At 33.9% G+C, this 24,800-nt stretch overlaps 1 protein-coding gene across 1 annotated transcript in view; it reads left to right on the top strand.

Annotated features, from left to right (window-relative positions):
• The window catches only part of LOC128988951 (transient receptor potential-gamma protein), a 405,047-nt gene extending 381,406 nt beyond the window's left edge, over positions 1-23,641 (top strand). The window contains exons 7-20 of the mRNA XM_054410745.1: positions 4,037-4,179; positions 6,715-6,916; positions 9,802-9,972; positions 10,134-10,368; positions 11,103-11,261; positions 13,205-13,344; positions 13,928-14,043; positions 15,178-15,311; positions 15,767-15,908; positions 16,262-16,457; positions 17,572-17,766; positions 19,953-19,994; positions 21,558-21,741; positions 22,350-23,641. Of these exons, the coding sequence (XP_054266720.1) occupies positions 4,037-4,179; positions 6,715-6,916; positions 9,802-9,972; positions 10,134-10,368; positions 11,103-11,261; positions 13,205-13,344; positions 13,928-14,043; positions 15,178-15,311; positions 15,767-15,908; positions 16,262-16,457; positions 17,572-17,766; positions 19,953-19,994; positions 21,558-21,741; positions 22,350-23,221 (2,931 nt within the window). The 3' untranslated portion in view covers positions 23,222-23,641. The remainder of the gene's footprint in view (positions 1-4,036; positions 4,180-6,714; positions 6,917-9,801; positions 9,973-10,133; positions 10,369-11,102; positions 11,262-13,204; positions 13,345-13,927; positions 14,044-15,177; positions 15,312-15,766; positions 15,909-16,261; positions 16,458-17,571; positions 17,767-19,952; positions 19,995-21,557; positions 21,742-22,349) is intronic.
• The last annotated feature ends 1,159 nt before the right edge of the window (positions 23,642-24,800 follow it).

Below are 24,800 nucleotides of genomic sequence, written 5' to 3'. Positions count from 1 at the left end.
TATACTTGTAAAAATATATTTCTTCAGTACTGTAATGATAGGTCTATAAGTTTTTTTTTTCGATTACTTTACTTTGTAATCTAATTTTTTTATTGTTGATTTTTTTAATGGTAGAAAGAACTGAATATTACATATAGTTGATATCTATGACCAATAAACCAATTAGGTATGTAAAACCAAGTACTTAATTTATTATTAAAGTGAACCTGCATTACTGCCAAACTACGCTGTTTTCACCCCCCCCCCCCCCCTCCACGCAAATAGTGCTTATGTATTATTTTATTATTATGCAACAGGTGTTTTGTTATATAGAAGACATACCCAAACACTACCAAAACATTACTGATTTTTGTATTGTGTGTTTGTTTTATTTTTTACCTAACCCGCCATGTTAAACTTCCCTATCCCAAGCGTGATGTATACAACTTCTTTACTTCACGAGTGAAGTAAAGTTTCAAAAACTCACTCGGTGAAGTAATGAAACCCATTTAAATAACATTGAGCGCTCAACTTAAAAAATATACCTCTATGGAGCCAACAACGTTCAACGCTAGAAATCAGCTGTGTGCTTGAATTTTATTGTTATGCTTTAGAGTATTTTCCTAACCAAGCTTTTGTTTGTAAAAGAACGTTACTGTTAAAAGATGAGTGAAATGGATAATGAAAAATATTGTACGTAACCCCCTGTATATTGTCGGGCCAGGTAAAATCTTGTTCGTTACACGTTATGCAAGAGCGTGTTTACATCACTTAGGTGAATTATGCACAACATTCACCTGTGTCATGTAAAAACGCTCTTACTACACTTGTAAGGTAGATAGCTATTTACAATCTGAAAAAATTGGATCCCCAATTAGCTCATGTTATTGAGGTTTTACTGTGGCTTGATGATCCATAATGATCTAAATTAAATTTATGAAAAGTGTATTGAATTACTTTACAAAATTTTAAATCCAAAACTAATTAGGTCCTATATTTATTCCACTTTGTAACTACCTATTTAATTGCAATTGAACAGAAATAAGAAGCAGAGATTGAAAGTTTAGAAGGGTGTAATCCTCTTGTCTGGTTATGAAAGATAATTAAGTTGTGGGAAAACTTGATTCACCCAAAAGCAGCTTTTCTAAACCTCAATGTTACACTTCTCCTAATGAATGTTATTTATATTCATAACAGTCTATTCACTGTACAAAGCAGTGCTCCTTTTATTCTAAGATAAAATCACTCTTTCAATAACATTATTTCTACTGTGCATATTTGAGTGAAAATTTGAAAACGTACGTTTTCATGTCCCTGGCCTTTTACTTCGTAGATACTGGATTTGTAGTTTATTATTATGTGTTTTAATATTTTTTGGGACGGGGGCAACATGTTACACACATTTATTTGGTTTTAAATAGGTTCTAGGTATTTTTTTCGTATTTTTAAAGTCTCGAAATTCACGACCATGATGTGTCCCTAGGGTACATTTTCCACCTTTCACGCTGTTTTCAGACTAATTATTCATGCCGAAATATATAAAGCCATACTTTTATGTCATCAATAGTTATTAAACTTACAAAAAAGGAGCATATTATAATTTTATTGTCATTACAAACTGACTACCATGACAAAATAAGTCTGTCCCTCGATTTGGCGTCACGACCATTTGGGAAAAATTTTCAACTTTGGAGCACGACAGTGGCAAGCTTGGCGTCGATGGAGTCAGTTGGTTTTAGAGACTAGTTCGGGGTGTACGTCAGGATTGTAGTGCCGGTCGTTTCGAGTTGAAAGGAGGAGTTACAAGATTAATAAAGGAAAGATTGTGTTTTTTGTAATTTTGGTGTGTCCATGACCGTACGTAGTCATTCGATGAAGTAGACATGGTGTTAATTTTTGTTTATAAGATATTTCAATTGCTAGATTAACCTAGAAGTCCACTTTGTATCCTCGAACATGAGGTGCAGGGCTACCACCAGAACAGAGCCAAATAACTCGTAATTTCACGACCAAAGTTTCACGACCATCGCGGGTTTTTTCACGACCAATCCAGCCTTATGGATTATAGTGTGTTTGGTCGTGACAATAACTTTAATATAATTGTAAATTGAACAGTTTAGTGCAATTGAAACACATATTTTTATTATAACTAACAGGATAATTGAAGGATTGTTTGGAAAGATTTAGATTATTCCATACAATTCACGACCGTACCGCTTGTCCCTGACCATCACGTTTATAATTTCTATCATAAAAATTTCAAAAATTAAAATATCGTCATATTTCAATGTTTTATACACAAAAGAAGCACACCTCTATACAAACATAACGATTTTTCGGGTCTCAGGTAAGTTTTTTCGGAGTTATACAAACTTAAAAAGATTTTATTGGCTTTTTTCCAATTTTTTGAGTTTTTTTTTTTTTTTTCTAGAAAGACCAAATATACCAAAAGCTCAGTGACCTTTTTATTGTATAATGGTCATAAAAGTAAATTAGTTTATAGCATAACATAGTTATAAAAATAATATTAACTATTTTTAATATTCATTTAAACGTCCGTTATGGTCGTGACAGGATTTTGTGTTTTTCTACTAAAGATGCTTTATTAAAAAGAAACTACCAAACATATTGCGTTACCATGGACATTTTATGCAACTTCAAATGTTAATAAAATAAAAAAAATAATAAAAGTTTTGAAAAAAAGGGAAACAAATTTGCAAAGTGCTTTTCCTGAAAACGTACGTTTTTAAATTTTCACTCATTTATATTGTTTCAGTATTATTAATTGCAAATGTAAAATTTAGGAAATTTAAATTTAAAATGTGGAAAGGTTAATTTTAAGCCTAGACTAATTAAAAATGTATTGTATTTCTGTCAAAATACTTTTTCACCTTTACTATTTAATCATTACTATTTGTCTCAAATGTATACACCTCTTTCTGACTATGTCACTTTGTGATTATATACTTTAGAACTCCCTTATCATTCATACACATTTACTCTACTAGTACGCATCTGAGTGTTTAATTTTTTAACTTGACATTTTTTTACTCTGAAAGCTAAGAGGTTCAGACATTAATTTTCATATGGGACAAAAGTTTCACTCGATTAGTGGTTAAACTCCCCTATAGGTTTATCATACATAGCCAAGTAATTTTAATTCTTGCCCTGACAAAGCATTGTGTGAGATTTTACTACAAGACGAGAAGTCTTGTATTTTAGTTATTAATACTTTAATACTTTTCAATGAAATGGCGACCATACAAAGTAGGTACTTTAAGCCAAGTATGAAAGGAAATGAGTGTAGGATGAGTGGCACGATCTTGTAGTCTTTGTTAGTGACTAAGGCCGACACATTCCTTAGTTGATGACTAATCCAGAACACTACAACACTGAATAATTCAATGCATAATTGTTCACAACAAAGTTACACATTTAAAAATACAGTACATTAAACAAGAATTAAACTATACTGTTAGCTATTACGAGCTACAATATTCTCAGTATCTGTGTTACAGATTTATTGTATTTGTGTATACGTTGTAGTTTGATTTTTTTTAACTGTCTAATTAGATTGAGAAGACATTTACTACATTTATTATAAGTATTTGTGTAGGCCTAATAATAGATTAGGATTATAATTTAATGGACACACTATAGTTACTACTGTCTGAAAGCATTTTATGTAACGTTATTTTTATGCCAATAAATTAATTTGGTTTGAGTAACTTTAATCATTTATTGCAATGTTTAACAAAGCTGTAAACCAATTTTCATACATTATAAACTTACCATTACAGTAAAATCCAAACTAAAATTTTAGAAAATAAGATCTATAAACAGTCATAAACAGCAACACAACTCCAGAACCAATAAGCAGTTTAAGGCTTTGGGATGTGTTACTACTACCCTAGGGACTTTTCCTTTGGCATATCCAACAAATTTGAGAGGTTTGATTCATACATAAAGTGCCACTGGGGTGGACGCTAACCAAAAAGAGAATTTTAAATCTAATAGATTTTGTCAAGTATGAATGTGCTTCATACTGGTGTTTCAGAGTTGGGAAGCGTTGCCGCCGGACACAGCTACGTTCACTCCAGATATCACTCCTCTCATCCTAGCGGCTCACAGAGACAACTACGAGATCATCAAGATCTTGCTGGACCGAGGGGCAACGCTGCCGATGCCACATGACGTCCGGTAAGAGCTAGAGTGATTGATATGGAGGTATTGTGATATTGATTCTTTTTTTTACAAACTCATAATTGCCCAGAGATAAAAAACATTGATAGTCTACCGTTATGCTAAGTAATTGTACCGTAGAATGGGGTGAATAGAAACAACAGGGTGAATAGAAACAAAACTTCAATGAATGATTCACATTTTTATAACTTTGTAATACATTGACTTTATATAAGGGAATTATTTTCCCCCATTATAACCATATCCTATCTACCTGGGAAAAAATATTTCAGCATATTGGTATCACTGCTTCGGATGTTGGATGATGCGAAACATCATTTGAAAATTTTGGCGAAAAACATTCTTTTCAAAACTTTCTCTCTATGAACCTATTACATGTTTTTATGTTAATAACCATTTTTTATATTGTCTTAGGTATCTTAAAACCAAGTGTGTTAATAGATTAGCCTTAGAATAAACTATATTTTTTTATTTTATTTTTTATTTAGGTTATGTCATGATTTTGCAAAACCAGGGTGGATAGAAACACTTTTTTTGGAACCAGTGGTGCAAATAAAGGTTGACCTGAAAACCCCCCAAAAAAGAAAAAAAATACCAGAGATGAAGATGATTCCACACACACTTCTCACCGGAAGAAAGTGACAAAGACGAACAATTTGATAAAGAAGAACCAGCATACCTAGCTCAAGACATCAGTGAGTCTTCAAAGTTGTCCCTTCATGATCATGTAATTGTCAAAGTAATGGGGAAAAACAAAACTTGCTATAGTTTATATGCTGCAAAAGTTATTGAATTTGACGAGGAAGGATAAATAGGAAGATTCATCAAGAAAATTGCGCATACCAACAAGTTCTGAGAGACAGATTAAGAGGCCCTCTTCAAAGTCGATGACGTAGTACGTCGGCTTCCAACTCCCAAGCCGTGTACAACTTGTAAATTTAAGGGAGTGTTGTATTTTGAGGAAGATTTGTCTGATTTTACTCATCATTTAGTTGGTTTCTATGTAAGATTTTGTAACTCTGATTTCACCCATTGTCATTTATGTTCTCCGATTTGTTTGGATAAGGGTTTATGAAAACGATGTTTTTATACTTCGTACTTATAAATAAATGTGTTAATTAACTTTAAATATTTTTATTTACAACAAACTAAGCTAACAAGCATAAATTTCATGTTTCTATTGCCCCTGGTAAGTGGGGAAAAGCAACAATCATCAATTTAACACAGTGTTTCTATTCACCCCAAAGTGCGGGGTGAATAGAAACAGCCATATTTTATTTTTTTTCTGCTTCATGATTAAAAAGAAAAAAAAAATGATAACTGGTTTGAGTAGAGGAGTCCAAGACCGAAAATATGAGCTAGTGTTGAAAATTAAAAAATTAAAAATATTGTTTTTACAGAAGCTTAAAAGTCAAAAAGTGTTTCTATTCACCCCATTCTACGGTATTTGTTTTTTAAGTGCTTCCTTCACAAACTAGAGTTCAGGGTTCAACGCTCCAGCCTGGATCCGTTTTATTTTGGGTGGTATTTTGTTGATGGTTGAATTTGAACCCGTAAGCTCAGGGACCAAAGCCCTGTGCTATACCACTAGATTACTTAGCTCCCTTTAGCTGAATGGAGTAGATCTTACAATCAGCAAGAATTGTTTGACAAGCCTTGTACCGTCACCCCCACCATAGTTGCTGAATAATTGTACAGTAGAACCTTGTTAACAAATCTCTCATGGGGATAATCAAATATGACTGTCGAGGTAGATAATAGAGCTTTGGAATAACATGCAATTAAGGGTCATATAAAATCAAAGGGGGTTTGAGAATGACATTTTGTTGTCAAGGGCCACTTGTTATTGAGGGTCTTCTTATCGAGATTCCACTTATATAATGTACTGCTATATTATTTTTCATAAGTAATATAAATAGACACGCACAATCTATACTCAAACTGGTTGGTGAAAGATGAAGAAACCAAGCATTCATGTATCAGAATCTACCCATTTTGATTTTTGAGGGTGTTAGTCTATGTAATTTAGATTTTTTTAATGTTCTTTTGACTGCACTACAATGGACACTTCTACACTTTAGCATTGCTGTGAGTGGGTAACTATTGGAGCTATATCCCAAACACGAATGATTGACCAATGCATATGTCAATGCAATACACTTTTCACACTCTTCAAAACTTTTAAATGATATATAATGGGAATTCATGTTTTATTAATATAAATTGGTACCCAAGAGAAAAGAGTACTCGTATGGTAATTATTACATTGTCAGTTTGATCCTGAGAAAAGTCTAAAGTCTGAACCCAGCTGTCTATGATCATTAGGCTTTTAATTAAATGACTAAGGTAAAATTGCCAGCTGGAGCTGATCCTAGTCAGTAAGAAAGCAGCTGTCATCTCATCAATTTAGACTTGTTCATTAATATTGGCCTTAAAATAAGCACCCTGATATAGATCGTCCCTGTGAAAAACTCTTTCTAAAAACCTATATTGAATCTAATTTAAATTTAATTGAATCTAATTTTTCCGCAGATGTGGCTGTGATGAGTGTGTTACGTCTCGCCTAGAGGACTCTCTACGTCACTCACGGTCTCGCATCAACGCGTACAGAGCTCTGGCCAGCCCCTCACTCATCGCTCTGTCTTCCAAAGATCCAATTCTTACTGCCTTCGAACTCTCCTGGGAACTTCGCAGACTGAGTTTCATGGAACACGAATTCAAACTTGAATACCAGGTATTTTTGTTCAAAGAAAGGCTCTAGGTCTGGATTTTTATTTGTTGAATGGAGGGATATCACTTAGCTTACCTTAGAAAGAGTACACTTAGGCCATTACTACAAGAGTTGACTGTTCTTGTCTACATTTAAATACCCCCGCCGCAGCAAACCTGCAGACTAAGCGAATTTCCATTGACCTGATTGGATTTACACTAAAATGCCTCCATAAAAATAGCACATTTATTTTCTATTTAAATAGAATTAGTTTAACAAGTACCTTAGGTTTGCTGCAACAGGGAGGGTAAAAAAGATTTTTTTATAAAATGATAATAGTTTAGTAAGAAATAAAAGTATTTTCAAAATCGATCAAAATATGTTCATAAACAAGCAAACTACAACAGTTGACTTATTCTCCATAAGAATAACATGGGAATTTTAAAATTACAATTTTTTTGAATTTTCTCCGTAACAATTAGGCGCATAATAACGCTTCAATATACTAAATTATTTGTTTTTTTAAGCTCTACAAAGTGGTTTAAAAAGAAATTGTGAAATTTTGTGTTTTTAGCGGCAAAAATGGGAAAAACCTATTTTTACCCCATAAAACCCCCCATAAACCCCCGTTCCCATAGTCCGATCATGCTGGTTCGCGAACTCATTCAAGTTTATCCCGCCTTACACCTTCAAACCAAATTTTATCAAAATCGGACAAAAATTACTCAAGTTATCGTGCGGATGGACACATATATATATATATATATATATATATATATATATATATATATATATATATATATATATATATATATATATATATATATAAAGATTAAACATTAATAAACTTAGTACCCAAGTAAAATTATTTATTAAAATATTTACTGACTATAGTTTCGGCTCTAAGGCCATTTTCAAAGTAAACAAAAATCAAAATAAGATATGTAAATAAATAAATAACATATGATATTATAAAACTTTTCTAACTTGTAACATAATTTTGTCTTCATTGATTAATTTATATACTATATGATGTGTTGTACTTATTTTCATTCATATTTTCTCAATTTTGCTATTTTTTCATATATTGGATTATTCAATTTTGGAATCATTGTATTTAAAATGTTTGATTTGTTATTTTTGTAGTTCATATAAATATTAATTTCTTCTTTTACATTCAATTTTTCTCTGTCTTTTTCAATTTCTAATATTGTTAAGTTTTCTTCGATCTTAGTAAACTTATGTTTGGATTTTAGTAAATGATCTGCAAAATTTGATTTCATTGATGTTTTGTTCTTCGATTTATATGCCTGTATATGTTCGTTGAATCTAACTTTAAAATTTCGATAGGTTTGTCCAATGTAGTAGTTGTCACAGTCAGAACATTTAATTTTGTAGATACCAGATGCATTGTATATATTTGCTGTATTGTTTGTTATAGGATTGTTGGTTTTATTTTGTATGATTTTAAAAATGTTATTTTTTGTTCTGTAGCTTAATTTTACTGGGGTATGTTTGAATGTTTTCCTGATTGCTTTGTTAAAATTGTTGTTGTATGGGACGCACATGAATTTCTTTTCTTCTTTGTGTTTCGAATTGTTTTCTAAGTTTGATTTTAATTCATTTCTTTTCTTAATTTTCTTCTTGATCATATTATCAATCATTTTGCTTCTATATCCATTTTTTTCAGCTAGATATTTTACAGTGTCGACTTCTTTCTTGTAATTTTCTTTATTTAAAGGAACGTTGACTAATCTGTGTATTAATGAATGAAAAGTTGCAATTTTGTGTGTCCATGGATGATTCGAATGTTTTGGAATTATTATGTCTGTAGTTGTGGGTTTTCTGAATATGTTAAAAGAATGTTTGTTGTTTTGAATGGAAATTGTTAGATCTAGGAAATTGATTTCTTTTTGTTGGGTTTCTTTGGTGAATTTAATTTTCTTATTAATATTGTTGAGATACGTTAATAATTGTTCAGATTCATTGTCATTTCCTTTAAATAAGCATAAAATGTCATCTACATATCTAATAAATAATTTTACTTGGGTACTAAGTTTATTAATGTTTAATCTTTATTTATATATAGTAGCCCTATTTTTCTATTTTTCATATTTATATATATATATATATAGATATATAAAAATTTGAACGAATGGTGTTTTTGGCCTCTGGGGACATCAAAATGAAAAAGTAAATCGGTCCCGGGCTTAGGTCTTACCATGAGACCTACGGTAATAGCTACTTCCCTATAGGGAAATTTGCTAAAAGGTCCCCCAGGAAACGACATGTGTTTTATTTGTGTTCTATGGACTACCTGTACTTTTTCTAAGGTAAGCTAGCTGTTATAAATCCATTCTACAAATTGAATACCAGGTAAATAAAGAAATTGCAGGGTGAGAATTAAAGTTTAGTGAGACATATCTTTAGAATTGAGTTGTCAATTTGGACTTCTGATATTGTATATCATGTGTTAAACACCGGTAATGTAAATAAAACCACTAACTTATAAGAATAAGTCATTAAAAAAATTTGATGTCCTAAGTTTTAGTTGGGATTTCCTTTGTCTGTGGCAGAACCTTAAATGGCGGGAGAACCTAAATGCACGGCAAACTTGGGTAAAAAGTTTACCAAAAAGTAGTTTTTAATTGATTTGCACTCTTAATCATGCATTTTTATACTTTCTTTTCCTTATTAATGAGAGATTTTTCACCAAACACTTTTGTTTCTTACATTAATATTATTTTTATGTTCATAAAATGGAGGAAAAGCGTGATAAATATATGCATAGTTAAACCAAATTATCCCTATAAGATCAAAAAGGTCAGGCATAGTTCCTTATCATAGTTCTTCTGAAGAGGCTGACTATTTTAAAATCGCTTTTAATACTAAGGACACATTTTTTGCAGGAACTTAGAAAACAATGCCAAGATTTCGCCACGGCTCTATTGGATCACACAAGAAGTTCCTATGAACTTGAGGTGCTTCTGAACCATGACCCCACGGGGCCGGCTTTTGAACACGGGGAACGCATGCATCTGAACCGTCTCAAGCTCGCCATCAAACTCCGCCAAAAGAAGGTTTGTTTACATTTTAAATCTGGAAGTGTGATGTTGTATAGAGATTAGCTCATTTTACTCTCTGTCTGTGGACCGTAAAAATACGATATAAATGACTCTACAAACAAGAATTTCAATTAAAATCTTACCTTTCTAATTAAGTTAACAATTTGTGTTTACAGTTTGTAGCTCACCCCAACGTTCAACAGCTCTTGGCCTCCATTTGGTACGAGGGGTTGCCTGGCTTTCGTAGAAAAAACATGGTGCTACAAGCTCTAGAGATCGTCCGTATCGGGATGATGTTTCCCATTTTCTCCTTCATGTATATAATCGCTCCACACAGCTCTGCTGGTCAGACACTGCGGAAACCTTTCATCAAATTCATTTGTCACTCGGCTTCCTATTTTACATTCCTTTGTAAGTATTTATTTTTTAGCAAACAAAGTGTTGATCTGTTCGCTGTTCTTAAATATAAGTAGGACCATAAGCAGCCAAACATCCTCTGAAGTCTAGCCCCCAAAGATTTGTTGGGTATCGGTACCTAGAAACATTTTTGTACCTGTGCGCTATTATTTTAATAATGACTGGTCTGCTGTATACAGTTTATAGTTAACCTTATTCTTGTTTTAGATATTTAAAAAAATAGATAAATAAACTATCAAACCTTAGAAAACTAAGTAAAGAAATGTTAATTAAACAGCTTCTATTCTTAAAAAGGATATTTCTATTCAAACATACATTAGATTAGATACATGCTAATAAATTTACCATAATTAATGTTGCTCTAGAAAAAGGAATTTCACATTTTCTTATTTTTCCACCACCTATATGTTGTGGGACGCTAAACAAACTACCCTCTCGTAATAACCACATTGTCCAAGTAAACACACCAAGACCCCGGATTTTTTCTTCAGCACACTGTTTGAATACTTACCAGTAATAATAATACCAGTAATAATTTAATAAGTTTTATGAATTATTTTGCATCAGTCAGTTTTCAGTTACAACTAATCGTAGTATTAACTTATTCAGTTCAATAATTTTCATTTTACAGTACCAGAAACAATTAATTTAAACACTGTTATCATAGAACCATTATTTATTTTGCTGACCCACATATGGTTCGCTCACATCATTCTGTGCTTTTCCAGTTTTACTAATCCTGGCATCTCAAAGGATAGAGTCGCTGCTTGGGTCGGTGGCTGCTATATGGAGTGATGATCCAGACTATAAGTATGATGAAGATGAACCAACCAAGAGAGGCGCTCCACCGTCCTTAGTGGAGATGATGATTCTAGGTTGGGTTAGTGGTGAGTGTTCAATTAGTTTTAATTTGGGACAGGACACAGAAAATCAAAATTATTTTGTAAGTATATATATTCCATCCTTAAGGATAAGCTGAAAGTGATAATTTCCTTTGTAATTATTATTATAAAGTACTAAATTATTTATGGAACTGTATCTCTCTGACATATGAAGAGTAAGGCCGGCCACACACAGAACCAGGCGGGTCGGGGCGCGACAGGGCATGATGAGACGCCCTGTCTTGTTGCTGTCACACACAGAATGAGGCAGGGCACGTCAAGTAAAAAGTTAAGCCCCCATAAACCTGAAAATTAATATAGGATTTTTTTTATTTCTGAGCCTTGAGCCGATTTGGCCAACTTTTAAATTTGACTTTATACTTGGGAGCAGAATAGAAAACTAAATTTAAGTCATTCCTCCAGATGAGTGGTTTTTGAAACCCTTAAGATATGAACGTTGGCCCTCTCTTTCCTCAGTTATCAATACCAAGATAAATTATTAGTAATTCAACCACTGTAGTAATATCATCACTGCATAGTCTTATCAAAGTGTGTAATCTTTGGTCGTATAAATTGTTACAGTCTTGGAGTCTTGTATGTAAATTGTATCAGTTGTAAAATAATCCTGATCAAAATTAGCCCGTAAGGGAATAAATCACATGACCGGGCATGCGCATAAAGTTCTGCCCGGCAGCGACTTGCCTTGGGGCATAATTTTGGAGACCTTCGCATTTTGCCCTGCGGGCGCCCGGGGGGTGTCTTTTCGACGTGCCCTGCCTCGCCCGGTCCTGTGTGTGGCGCTCCATAAGAGCCTGTGCAATTCCCATCGCACAAGACGCCCCGGGGCAAAATGCCCTGTCGCGCCCCGCCTCGCCTGGTTCTGTGTGTGGCCGGCCTAAGTTCCACAATTTTACTTGTTTTAATCCAATGTGAAACTATTTTACCCAAATAAAATCATGTCTCTATACAGTGAAAATTACCCTGAAATAAGAGAAAGGGATTTAGTTGACATCAGCACACTCACAAGTAAAAAGGTAGGAGACAAACACTAAAACAGGCTTTAGATATAATAGAATAATTAATCACAGTACCCAAAGTTAATGCTATACCTCTATTTTTTAGCTATTTTTGATGAGTTACTTGCATAGAGTAAAAAAAAAAAATATTTGCTAAAATCAGAGGGAAGGAGTAAAAAAGGGAAATAATCTGACCTCTCAAGCTGTAAGTATCTCCCCAAACAACATTGAAATATTGATTATATTTTATATTATACATAATTATAATTTTAAACTATATGCGGTGAAAAACCGCTGATTACTGCACATGAGGTTTATACACGATGTCTTAATGTAATCTGATTACCTTGGAATATACTGTAGGAAAATTAATCAAGCTCCAGAGCACAAATTATGATTACTCAAGCACCGTTTCTATTTGTTCTAATTCATTACGGATGGCTTCCTAAGCATCACACCATGCAATCAATATCACACTTGAATATGATCAAGCATCGAGCCGAGTTTTCCTTTGTTTTGTCACATTCCGCTTCCATAATTATTATACACTAAATATTCACGTTGACACCCAAGACACAACTTTCAGCTTCCATACTGACAAATGATGGTTTTAAAATATTGCATTGACCAACATATCGGATGTGTTGTAACAATCCATTGACAGGGCAAGCTCAATTGCATCATATAGCTTGCCCTTGAGATGGATTGCTTTAATCGATTCTAAATGTCTGCCAGTATTTTGCCCACTTACGGAGATTTCTTTCGAAGACCAACACATCAACCTTGTGGTTTCTTTAACCCTTGGTTAAGTGGTTTCCACATTTACGCTACTTCATGTTGAGTTTTTTTTTAATTTTTTGTTTTTTTCTGATTAGTACTTATGAGAGGGATGATTATTATTTGATCAACCTCCGACACTCACATTCTTTGCAGGACTGATATGGAGTGAAGTAAAGCAGCTTTGGGACGTTGGCTTGGAGGAGTACGCTGCAGACATGTGGAATGTCATCGACTTTATCACAAACTCACTCTACGTGGCTACAGTGGCACTACGACTTGTAGCATGGTACAAGGTAAGCCTTCGTGTAAAACAAAGTCTTTGTAAAAAAATTTTTTATTAATAACAAAGAAGAAATAATTAAAGACAAATGCTCAAAAATTTAGTTTGGTGGGCTGATGCAAATACTGGAGTTTCAAATAAGGAACTAACATACCTAGGCGTGCACTATGTCATAGACAAAAAGAATTAAATATAGACCGTCAGCCGTGCTGCGGTTACCATAGGTTCTGGTGCACACCGCTGGGAGTGCCATGTAGTTACGGTGTACGCCCTACGTAACTACACGGCGCTCCCAGAGGTGTTCGCCAGACCTATGGTAACTGCAGCACAGCTGACAGTCTATATTTAATTCTTTTTGTCTATAACTATATCCACTCTTCTACCAGTTCTACCTATGAACATTTTGCCCTTGTTTGCACAAAGCCAAGTTGGTGAGCAGGTTACCCGCCCTCAGGTAACGTGGTACACTAAAGGCAGGAAACATGCTTTGTAACCTGCATGTATACTGGTCTCATCTGATCTAAATGTGGGATGCGGCTTTATAACTGAGACATGGAATAAATTAGGTAGTTAACGAAACTAAATTTGGATTCCAGGTAAAGCAAGAGATGGAATTTTACAATTTGGCTGGAGACAGTCCCAGAGAGGAATGGGATACATGGGATCCCATGTTGATATCCGAGGGGCTGTTTTCTGCTGCAAACATATTCAGGTAAACGCTTTTCTATCATGGAAGGATTAAGATAAAAATTATTATAACAGAGATATGTATCTACCTATGTCCTATAATAGTATATAGTATTATAGTATTATAGTACTATAACACTATAATACTATAGTACTATAGTATAGTATAGTATAGTATAGTATAGTATAGTATAGTATAGTATAGTACTGTAATACTATAGTATTATAGTAAGGTATTATAGTATTATAATTCCTATAGTATTAATAGTAGTGGAAAAAAAGGTAACTATATCTGACTAATACTGTTCTGTTAATACTCTTCCATTAAATGGCGACCATACAAAGTAGGTATTTTAAGCCAAGTATGAATGGAGATGAGTGTAGGATGAGTGGCGCGATCTTTTAGTCTTGTTAGTGACTAAGGCCGACATTCCTTAGACACAGCTGTTAATTAATAGCCCATACAGCTAATGGCAACTAAGGGACTTACAGTTTATAGTGGAATCCGAACCACATTTTTGCCTTGGTAATTACGAATTGGTATCGCCTATAAATATCCATGCCTATAAATATCCACAATTCGTGACCTCCTAGTAGCTGGATTACAGGACGACGCCACCCGTCCCAGTCAATCTATTAATCTATTCATTCAAACATGCATATTGCCATTGGTTATCCTCAGAGCAGTAGAACTGCTACTACTAGTGACAAAATGGTCTTAATATCCACAGATCATGTTAGTGATGCAACAGCGACTAACTTGAGAAAGTGTTATAAAACCCTTAGAAGTCCTCATCAATTTTGAGTATAGAGTTATAAAGATTTCTAGTGCTCTTGAAAATGTTGTATTTTAAGCTCAATTTGAATGCAGGGTAGGTGAAGACTAGACTACTGGTATAGGAGATTTTCTTTTCGCTTTGTTACTGACTAAGACTGGCTGTTTCTTCAGCCAGGATCATTTATTAAAACTCTGATGATCAAGGAAACCTGAGTTCTTACTTATAGTGTAAAAAATCTAAAGAAAGCATCTAAATGTACTCCACAATAGACCGAGACACTTCTTAAAAATGATATTCTATGAGGAAGACAAATCGATTGAAAAGTAGATTTGAAGTACAATATAGTCTAGTGTTATAATTTTAAAACATGCATGTTGCAGTTCTCTAAAGTTGGTGTACATTTTCTCCGTCAACCCTTACCTCGGACCTCTGCAAGTCTCCCTCAGTCGAATGGTGCTGGACATCATGAAGTTTTTCTTCCTCTATGTCCTCGTTCTTTTTGCCTTTTCTTGTGGTAAGAGAATTGATTTGTCACATTGAAAATTCTTGTGATTTTATTACTTTTGTATTCCTTATTGTACAGTGTAGAACCCCTAATTTTTGACCTTGGTTTCACCAGTCCTCAGTTTAGCTGGTTACTTCTTGAAAGCGATTTAAATGGTTCTACTGTAATGTATGTTGTAGCCGAAACACATTTAAAAATTTATAACCATAGGTACAGCATTTGAAGGTATCCCTTTATGCACTTTTTATCAGATTTGTAACCGGATACTTGGTTTTCTTCCAAGAAATTGGCTATCCAATTCAGCTTTTTTTTCTGAACGTAAAAAATGACTGGATCTGTCCCAGGTAAAACTCACATTCCTGGAAACTGAGTTTAGAATTTTTTTATTATTGTATTAGTAGTATTCCTGCTATGCAGAACTAACATTTTGTATTGTCCAAGAAATAAAACCGGTTATTGTCCAGGTATGAACCAGTTACTGTGGTACTATGCTGACATGGAAAAACAACGATGTTTGTCTACCATCAACCCAGCCCCAATAGCTCCGGGAGGGAATAAGACTGCTACAGACCCTGATGCCTGCCTCGTCTGGAGACGGTTCGCAAAGTAAGAACTTAGACGAAAACCTTTGTATTTCTTAAATATCTGTTTTCTATAACATCTGCAGGTCTACTTCAGATTTACAAGTTTAAGCTTTCATCCTTAGAACAGAAGGAAGTAATTTTATATTTGCATTTCTGTTTGATATTTTATGAAATTTGAATATGCCCACAACACACTCAGAAAGAAAATCTTAAAACTTTAACAAACCTAGGTACTGCACTCATTAAACCTAATGCTAATGCTATTTAAGTGAATTCAGACCTTAATCGGTTGTTTTTTATGCTAAAATAAAAATAATATAGCTATGTGTGTCACCACCAAAATGTTTGACGCAAAAATGCTTTCTTCTGTTTCAGTTTATTCGAGACGTCCCAGACGTTATTTTGGGCAGCGTTTGGGCTCGTGGACCTTGACAACTTTGAGTTGGCTGGTATTAAGAGCTTCACAAGGTTCTGGGGAATGCTCATGTTTGGCTGCTACTCGGTCATAAACATCGTTGTGTTGCTCAACTTGCTGATTGCGATGATGAATCACTCATATCAGCTCATTTCTGTTAGTATTACTTTAGTGTCAGAACGTGTAAAACAGAACAAAGTTCTAAAGTCTTAATTGAAAAAGGTTGTTGGATCTTTGCGATGACTGCCTGAGCTCTTTATATCCCGAGGCCTTAATCCTGAGATTTAAAGACGCTAACACTGGAATTTCATGGCATTAAAACCGGCCGGGATTCCGTGATACAGAATCTTTTCGATTGAAACCCCTGGTAAGGTCAACGGTCCATAAACAAATACTCTTGTTGAAAGGTTTGTAGCTGAGCATTAGGTTACCAGAGTCGAGGAGCACCTAACTGATTATTATTTTGTAACTATTTTCCGTCCATTATACATTAGTTATAACAGTATTAAAACAAATATAAGTTTTTTTTTCAACTTACAAAAGTTTTGATAAATGAATGAAAAAACGATGAGCCATTTAAATTAGTAGACAAGTTTTAAACACTTTTTACAAGTCTTAAACTGATTTAAAGAGAGGGCTGAATTATGAAGAAGCATGTCATTTGCATTCCTTTGATTTGGCATTTCTTTGATGTTGGCAAACCTACATTGATGTAACAGCTGGTACTACAATTCGCTTTGGTGCTACTTTACTTGATTTTGATTATTTTACATTTCTACTTAGTTACTGTTTTGTGCATGAAAGTATGAAAGGTTATCAAAGAAATTATTGTTAACATATTTTATTATGTGGTATATTGAGTAAAAAAATGTGAAGATGACTAGTGGATATGATTTTTTGTTAGCCGTTTGAGTCTCAAAGTAAAATGTTTGTAATCATGAGTGACATAACAAAACTTTCACTATTAGTAATTATACGAGTATAACACAAGAGAAATGGGTGAAAAGTTTACCTGATTCATGCTGCAGCCTAGAAGTTTAAAAACTTTACCTTTTTTACCGAGTTATGTAAATTCATGGATTCAATTTTCTCACATGAGGTTGCTATCACTTTACAAAAACCTTAAAAAGCCATTTGGTTTTCTTTTGAAATAAAATCAGAGGAATTAGATTCCTTTCCCCAGTTTTTATATCTTGTGGGGTTGCAAATACAATCATGCTGTTTCACAATATTTTCTGCTTACGAAATTGCTTCTGTATTCTCTCTGCAGGAGAGGGCAGACATAGAGTGGAAGTTTGCTCGCAGCAAGTTGTGGATCAGTTACTTTGAGGAGGGGGGAACAGTTCCTCCCCCCTTCAATGTAATACCCACCCCCAAGTCTGTGTGGTACTTCCTGCTGTGGCTACAACGCAAGATCTGCGGCCACTCCCGCGCGGCCAAGAAGGAACACATGCGAACAATCAGGGTGAGGAATAACACAATGATTCTAATATTCTAATTCATGTGACAACTAAAAGTGGGTATGAATTAAGCTGTAGTGTGAAAATGTATTAACTGTATTACAGTTGTCCCTCAAAGATCTCACACATTGTAATCAAACGTACCCCATAGTCTGACGTATCTCCGACAGAAAACATTACATCTACACTAATTTCACGCATATTCAGGTTATATGCGGTATTGTTTCCTTGTCAATAAGTTTTTTTTTCCTGAGACGCTAGGCACGAGCCTGGAATTGTTTTTCACATTTCTTCAGACTAGACCTAGGGGTTGGGGCATTATCACTTGGAAAAATTCCGTTGGTGATTTGGTGGGATTTGAACCCGGACCTCAGGGACTGAATTCCCGCGCTCTAACCATTAGACCTGCTCGCTCCCCCTGTCATTATGATAGTGACGATCATTATGATTAACTAATGAACTAATAAATTAAGTGATGATCCTTTTTTTAGCTAGATTTTATTTTAAATCTATTTCATAAAGAGCTTCTGCTTGTTCTCATTTTAGAGGAACAACACCCAATGGGGCATTGCTTCCTCTACTCTAGATTCTAGAACAATCTTTTCTATAAGGGTTTTATACCGGGTGTCCAATAGGGCTTATCCCAACTCTGCGCGGTGGTCAGAAATATGTCAAAATTGACTGTGCCCTGACGGCTGTGAGTTTGTATTTGAAGTTTGAAATTGTTATAAATGTAAATAATTTTTAACTGTATGCAACCACAGTAACTAATAAAATAAAGTTAATTAATACAAAACCTAAGTAGGCCTACTTATGTTTCATTTGAATTTACCTGTCATTAACCTAACCTAACCTAACCTGTCACATGAATAAAGTAGCTATATGAACAAATAAAAGTGTAACATATATAGAATATTTTATATTAAACACATCATATCTCATACGAAAGCACAACAAGGTAGCGTAGAGATTAGATGTGGCCACAGCAAGGAGTTAGACTGTACACTAAAAGTGACCACCGCGGGGAGTTGGACTGGACCTTTCGGGAGCCATAAAACTTTTCCTCGGCTTAAATTTGATTTGACCACCGCGCAGAGTTGGGCTATCCCCGTCCAATAAGTCCCGGGTCGGTTAAATATTTTTTTAATATTTAAAAAAGCGCTACAAAACTTTCCACAAAGTTACAAGACATAAAAATCTATTTTATTTTATCATATATTCAGTGACCCGCTACTACCTCAGGGGGGCTAAAGGAGTAAGAAGAAAATCGTAAATTTATAAGCATAGGTTGATATGCTCATCAAATTAAGGGTCTGAGTTAATAGAATTCAATGCCACAAATTTTAGCTCAAAAGAACAACTGAGTAAAAAATGGCAGCCGTTCAAAGGTTCAAAATGGCAGGTTCAAGATATCTTTGAGCGGCTGCTCTTTTTTGACTTAATGTCCATTTTAGTTCAAACTAGCTGTTACCCACGGGCTCCACCCCGTTTTACAACATTAGTATTAATACAACTATTGATATAAGATGAAATAAACAAAACAGAATACAAACAAATAATAACAGCTGAGGTATTTTTAACATTAGGTAAATGGAAAGTTCCCTTTGGAAAGCAATTACGACCTTATAGGGCAATTTATGAAATAATGGATAATTTTGCGCAAGGTTTCTCGTCATGACGAACATTTTAAGTATATGGTTTATGGGGGGTGTGACTTGTAGTTTTCTCAAATTTCATGGGTACTTTTGGCTTTATATATAGATTTGCGGCATCGTATTCTACTAGTAAAGACCTTTATTTTGATGTGCATATCAGCCTATACTTACATTTAAGATTTTCTTCCTAGCGGGCCGTCCCCCCCAGAGGAAGTAGTGGATCACTGAATATGTAATAAAATAGATTTTTGTGTCCAGTAACTTTGTGTAAAGATTTGTAGCTCTATTTTAAATATTTAAGAAATATTTAACCGAGCCGGGACATTTTAGACACCCAGTATAGAATGTGTTGAAAAATCGGTGTAGTTTTTACATCATAAACTATGCAATGTAATACACTATGAAGAGGAGGGCCTTTTCCTGACCACTGGAACAAGATACCGATTTATCCCCCAGAGGAAAATTCCTGAGCTCTACACACCTTGTAGAATATAAATATAAGTTTACAATTTTCTAAACCCAAATTTGTTTTTTAGCGGAAGGTGAAACAAGCGAGTGAGAGGGACTTTCGATACCAGGTCAGTCAAGTATGTGTTGCCTGCCTCTTCTTTGTTATAGTTTTAAGCTATAATCTTAAACTAACTAAATTATACATTTCAATACTAACACTTCAGACTATGGATTGATGGAGACATCCGATTTCTTTGCTGTAACCAGTTTTAAAATACAATATATTATGGTTGAGCATCTGAATCTGACAGATAGTTTGTTGCTATCAATTACTAATTTCTGTTGTACACATACATTAGTTTAACTAAGTCAAACTGAACTTTTATCCCACACAAGCTAACATAGTGACCAAAACTATTAAATGGAATTTAGCCAGTTGCACACTCCGTCAAAATTCAACTCGTTATTCAACCACGTTCTCATCGTGTAAAAGAAATTGCTACAGCTGGTTTATTGAGATGTCTTTTTTCAATTTCCTGAGTCCATGCTAATACCAAAGTGACTAGGTTGAGTACCAACATTAACTACATTTAAAAATAATAAGTTTGTAATACTAATATTATCATGATAAAATTAGTTAATCAAACAGATGTTCATTACTAATCAATTAATCTTGTTTCATAGTTATGCATTACAGACTTAAATAACTTATGCTGTATGCATTTTTGGTTGCCTTATCATCGTAGTTCCATCCATCTATGCATTTAAAAACTAATGAAACTGAGATTTGCAAAACTGAATGTGAATCGCGTTAATTTATGTAGGGTATTGAAAAAGGTTGTCAAAATAGTAAGGATATATAGTGGTGGAGTTTGATTTTAAAATTTACGCTTTTACCACTTCAAACTATTACGATTTACTATACATCTAAGGAATTTCAAGACTTAAGTAGAATTTACAATCTTACAAGCATGGTTTGTGAAAATGTTGCTTTTCCAAAAAAAAAATCAAAACTTGTCTTGCCATTTATACCTTATACCTTACAGTAAATCAAATCCAAATAATGAGCATAAATCTAGACTTTCTTTACAATTGCATCATTTTAATTAAAAACATATCATTGTATTTCAAAAGCTGCTTGTTAGGGTTGCAAAACTCATTCAAAGATTGTAGAACATATTTTTACAATAGCACAATGTATGAACCAACTGATTTATTTAGTAACCAAAGTAACTTGTAACATTTTTTCATATTCCCGTTGTTTTAAAAAGTTGACTTTGATGCTTAGATAGAATAACTCACTTGGTATATCATAACAATTACATTCATTTATTTTGTATACAAAATCATTTTATTCTGTTTCCATCCAGAAATGTAGTAAAAATCATACATTTTTACTTCTTTGGTTATTATTCATTGGTCATCATTCAGATATTAATTAATGAACCTAAACAAATCTAAATTTTTATATGCTAATATCTAAACTTATTATCATTGGTACTGTATACACAGATTAAATGAATTTAACAAACATTAAACAAATTTAAATTAGGTCTGATTTATTTAAAATTTATAATTAAAAAGATAACTTAACTAGGCTACCATTTAAAAAATAATCCGACATCATATGCAATCACTCTTTTAGACTGAAGTCTTTGTAACATGTTTATCTGTTTTACGATCTGTTATAGAGCATAATGCGCAACCTCGTGAGGCGGTACGTTACCGTTGAACAACGTAAAGGAGAAAACGAAGGGGTCACTGAAGACGATGTTAACGAGATAAAACAGGATATCTCAGCATTTAGATGCGAACTCATAGAAATACTCAAAAATTCCGGGATGAACACTTCAACTGCAACTGGTCCTAACACAGGTTCCAGTTTTTTACAATTTTTACTGTCGTTGAGTAGTTAGCTATGTTCTGTTTTTGGGAATGATTGTTATTGTTGTAGAAAGTTGATTGTCTCATATCCCATAGGTTTCCCGTGTATAGAATCCTTGATAAATATTTCCTAAGTAGATTGTTTTCATTTGTTTTTTATCTTTTCAAAAAAGTAGGTACTTTATTAGCAATAGCACATTAGTGGTTGTTTTAGCTAACAAAATGTGATAATGATAAATTTGCTTGCTTATGTTTTGTCATTTTAAGTAATAATTCAAATTACCTATTAAAAATGTATTGAATATCTTGAAACGTGAAATCATGTCATTTATTATTGGAAATGTCATAAATATACTTGCTACGTCTTAAATATTCCCTAAATTTTTCTTACCAAAAATGCAAACATTGACAGTTCTAAAATATTTTTGAAAAAATATAAAATAGCTAAAGTAAGTTACTCAAAAGTTTTGAATAAAGAAAATATGAATTAATTTCATAGATTAATGTGCACGCAAAACTTTATTTTCCAAGCATTTAATTCCACTTTCTGTCACTTAGTTATTGTAAGCTCAAGTACCAATGGTAAAATATTTTTCTAGGCACCGGAGGTAAAAAGAATAGGCAGAAGGAGAGACGGTTGATGAAAGGGTTCAACATAGCTCCGCCCCCCGCCAGTAACAGCACCAGCTCGCTGCCCCCCGTAGCGGAGCTCATAGCCAGTCTACAGCTAGGTGAGCACTCGTCCAGTCACGAGCTGTTCGGGTCAACACTGTCCGGGTTGCTCGGGTCTACACCCGGATTGACTATGCGAAGGACGTACACGACACCCAAGGACCCGCACAACCACTCCCTCTCCCGTCTTGTCTTCAAACGCAACTCCTCCCGGAAACGTAAGTGGGACAGCCTCATCGAGGCGACAAGGTTCGGAAAAGTGGGTAAACTGATAAACCGCAGCCGCTCCGAAGATTCAGTGTGCAACGGTAAAAACGGAGACGGCAGAAACTCACAGAGTCCGCTTTCTGACGAGAACAACATGACAGACACCGATTCGAATCCGAGCTTAATCGAGAAAGACCCTAATGTTAGTTTATCGATTTTGAAACACAAACGGAAAATTTTTTCTGCTTCTCGAAACCCTCCTGGAGAAGGGGGGTCAAGTTTGGACTCTAAGGATAATAAAGTGTTTAAGAAACAGTTGAAAAGAGCAAGTAGTGTTCCGACGAGAGTGGTGGAACAGGTGTTGCCTGCAAAACACGAACAAGTGCAATCACAACAGCAAAGTGTGGATATACAGCAGCAGGGGATGCTCACACCATCGACTACGGAGGAAAGTGTGACTCCCGGTGCTGCGGGGAATGACACCAACGGATCCAGCACGGACTTCAAGAACAGGAACGGACTTGTCACAGTGCTGCCGAACCTAGGCATTCAACCTGTCAGTGGCCATAACGTCTCTGCAGGGTGGTTATAGACATGTATCTTAGGTCAACAAATTTTAAGGTTTTATATGATCGTCTTTAACTATGGTTAAATTTTACTGCTTTGACTAAGGATAGTCTAGAACTAGACATTACATACACATGGTAAGTTGTAACTAGTTTTGGAATGAAAATGAACATAATTATATTGAGCTTAGAATGTGTGGGGGTTGATTAATAATTTTTGGACTCAACCTTTTAACCATGCTTAACTGAAAGGACAACTTGTTTGTTTTTGTTATGAATAACTATAGCATTTTTTATGTTGTATCATCTATCACAATAACAAAGACTATGTCAGAAATTAGCATCTTAGACAGTAGCACTCTAGTGGCTAATACAACTATGTTCCTTTTGAACGAAAATAGCTACAACAGGTCCATATAGATGGGATGTGTACTTCAGTATCCAACAGTCAATCAAACCATGGATTTAATTGTGTTTGAATTTGAATTAAATTAATTAACCTGTGGTTTACTTACAATGTGTTGGTTTAGTTTGTTACAGTTTAATTTGATTCTCAAAGTTCTTTCCACATTAAATAGGTATTTTTATTATGGTTAGGTTAAACTAATAGTAATTGTAAATTAGAGAGAAAAATTGCTTAACTGGTGTCATAGCATACTTATAATTCAGTGACCAAAATATAAACATTTTGTACTATTATTTTTTTACATTGTACTTTCACTCATTACAAACCAGCATCTAGTATAAATTTACAAAAGTAATAAATTGAAGTTCGTTTTACAATAGTGTTCTACCCTACAAGACTTTAAACTGTCTGCTAAGTTAATCAGCCGAATTTATGTTTTAAATTTAATTTGAACACAGGGAATCTGAATAGTATAAAATTGAGAGGCAGTTGTACCAAATATACTAATTACTTGTTATTTGAAATTTACAATAATTGAATAATTCATTCGCCCTAAGCAAGCTCGAAGCTCTTTCTTTACTAAATCTACATATTCTACAAAATTGAAAGTTTGCTAGTAATTTATCATTAATGTAATTTTCTGCTTTGTACTAATTTTAATTATTACAATACGGAACACAATTTCCATCAGTACAAATAAGTAATTACAAAGTCCAATTTAATTTTATTACTCAACTGATTTTGTTTTGCTTATAATGTTAAAAGTTGTTGCATAAAATATCTATAGTGATTTAGTAACCCTTCTGCTAAAGATTTAATATTTTTGCACAACTTCTAATAACAAATTGTACAGGGTAAAGATTTTGAGTACAACAAAAAGGAAACAAATGCAAACCAAATAGTTTAAGAAATGTTGGTGACCAAATTAGGTAATGTTTTATCATTGGATTTAAATAGCTATACATTGTATTGTTTATACAAAACATTCCATTGTAAATAGGCTTATGTATTTAATTTAATTTAGAAAAACTTCAATTATGCCTGTTAAAGACACTTGGAATGGATAAATTATTTTACAAAAATATAGAAATGTATTGAAATTCAAATTTAACTCTAAGATCTGTATTTTAAATGTAACCATTTAAAACTTTTAAGTCAACTTGCTGGAGTTGTTTAAAGATTGTTAATGCATAGAGCCT

Source organism: Macrosteles quadrilineatus, unplaced genomic scaffold (assembly GCF_028750875.1).
Source record: "Macrosteles quadrilineatus isolate MER2022 unplaced genomic scaffold, UCM_ALF_1.0 Scaffold_3__2_contigs__length_128488019, whole genome shotgun sequence".
Lineage (NCBI taxonomy): Eukaryota > Metazoa > Arthropoda > Insecta > Hemiptera > Cicadellidae > Macrosteles > Macrosteles quadrilineatus.
This window is presented reverse-complemented; position numbering and strand designations above follow the sequence as displayed.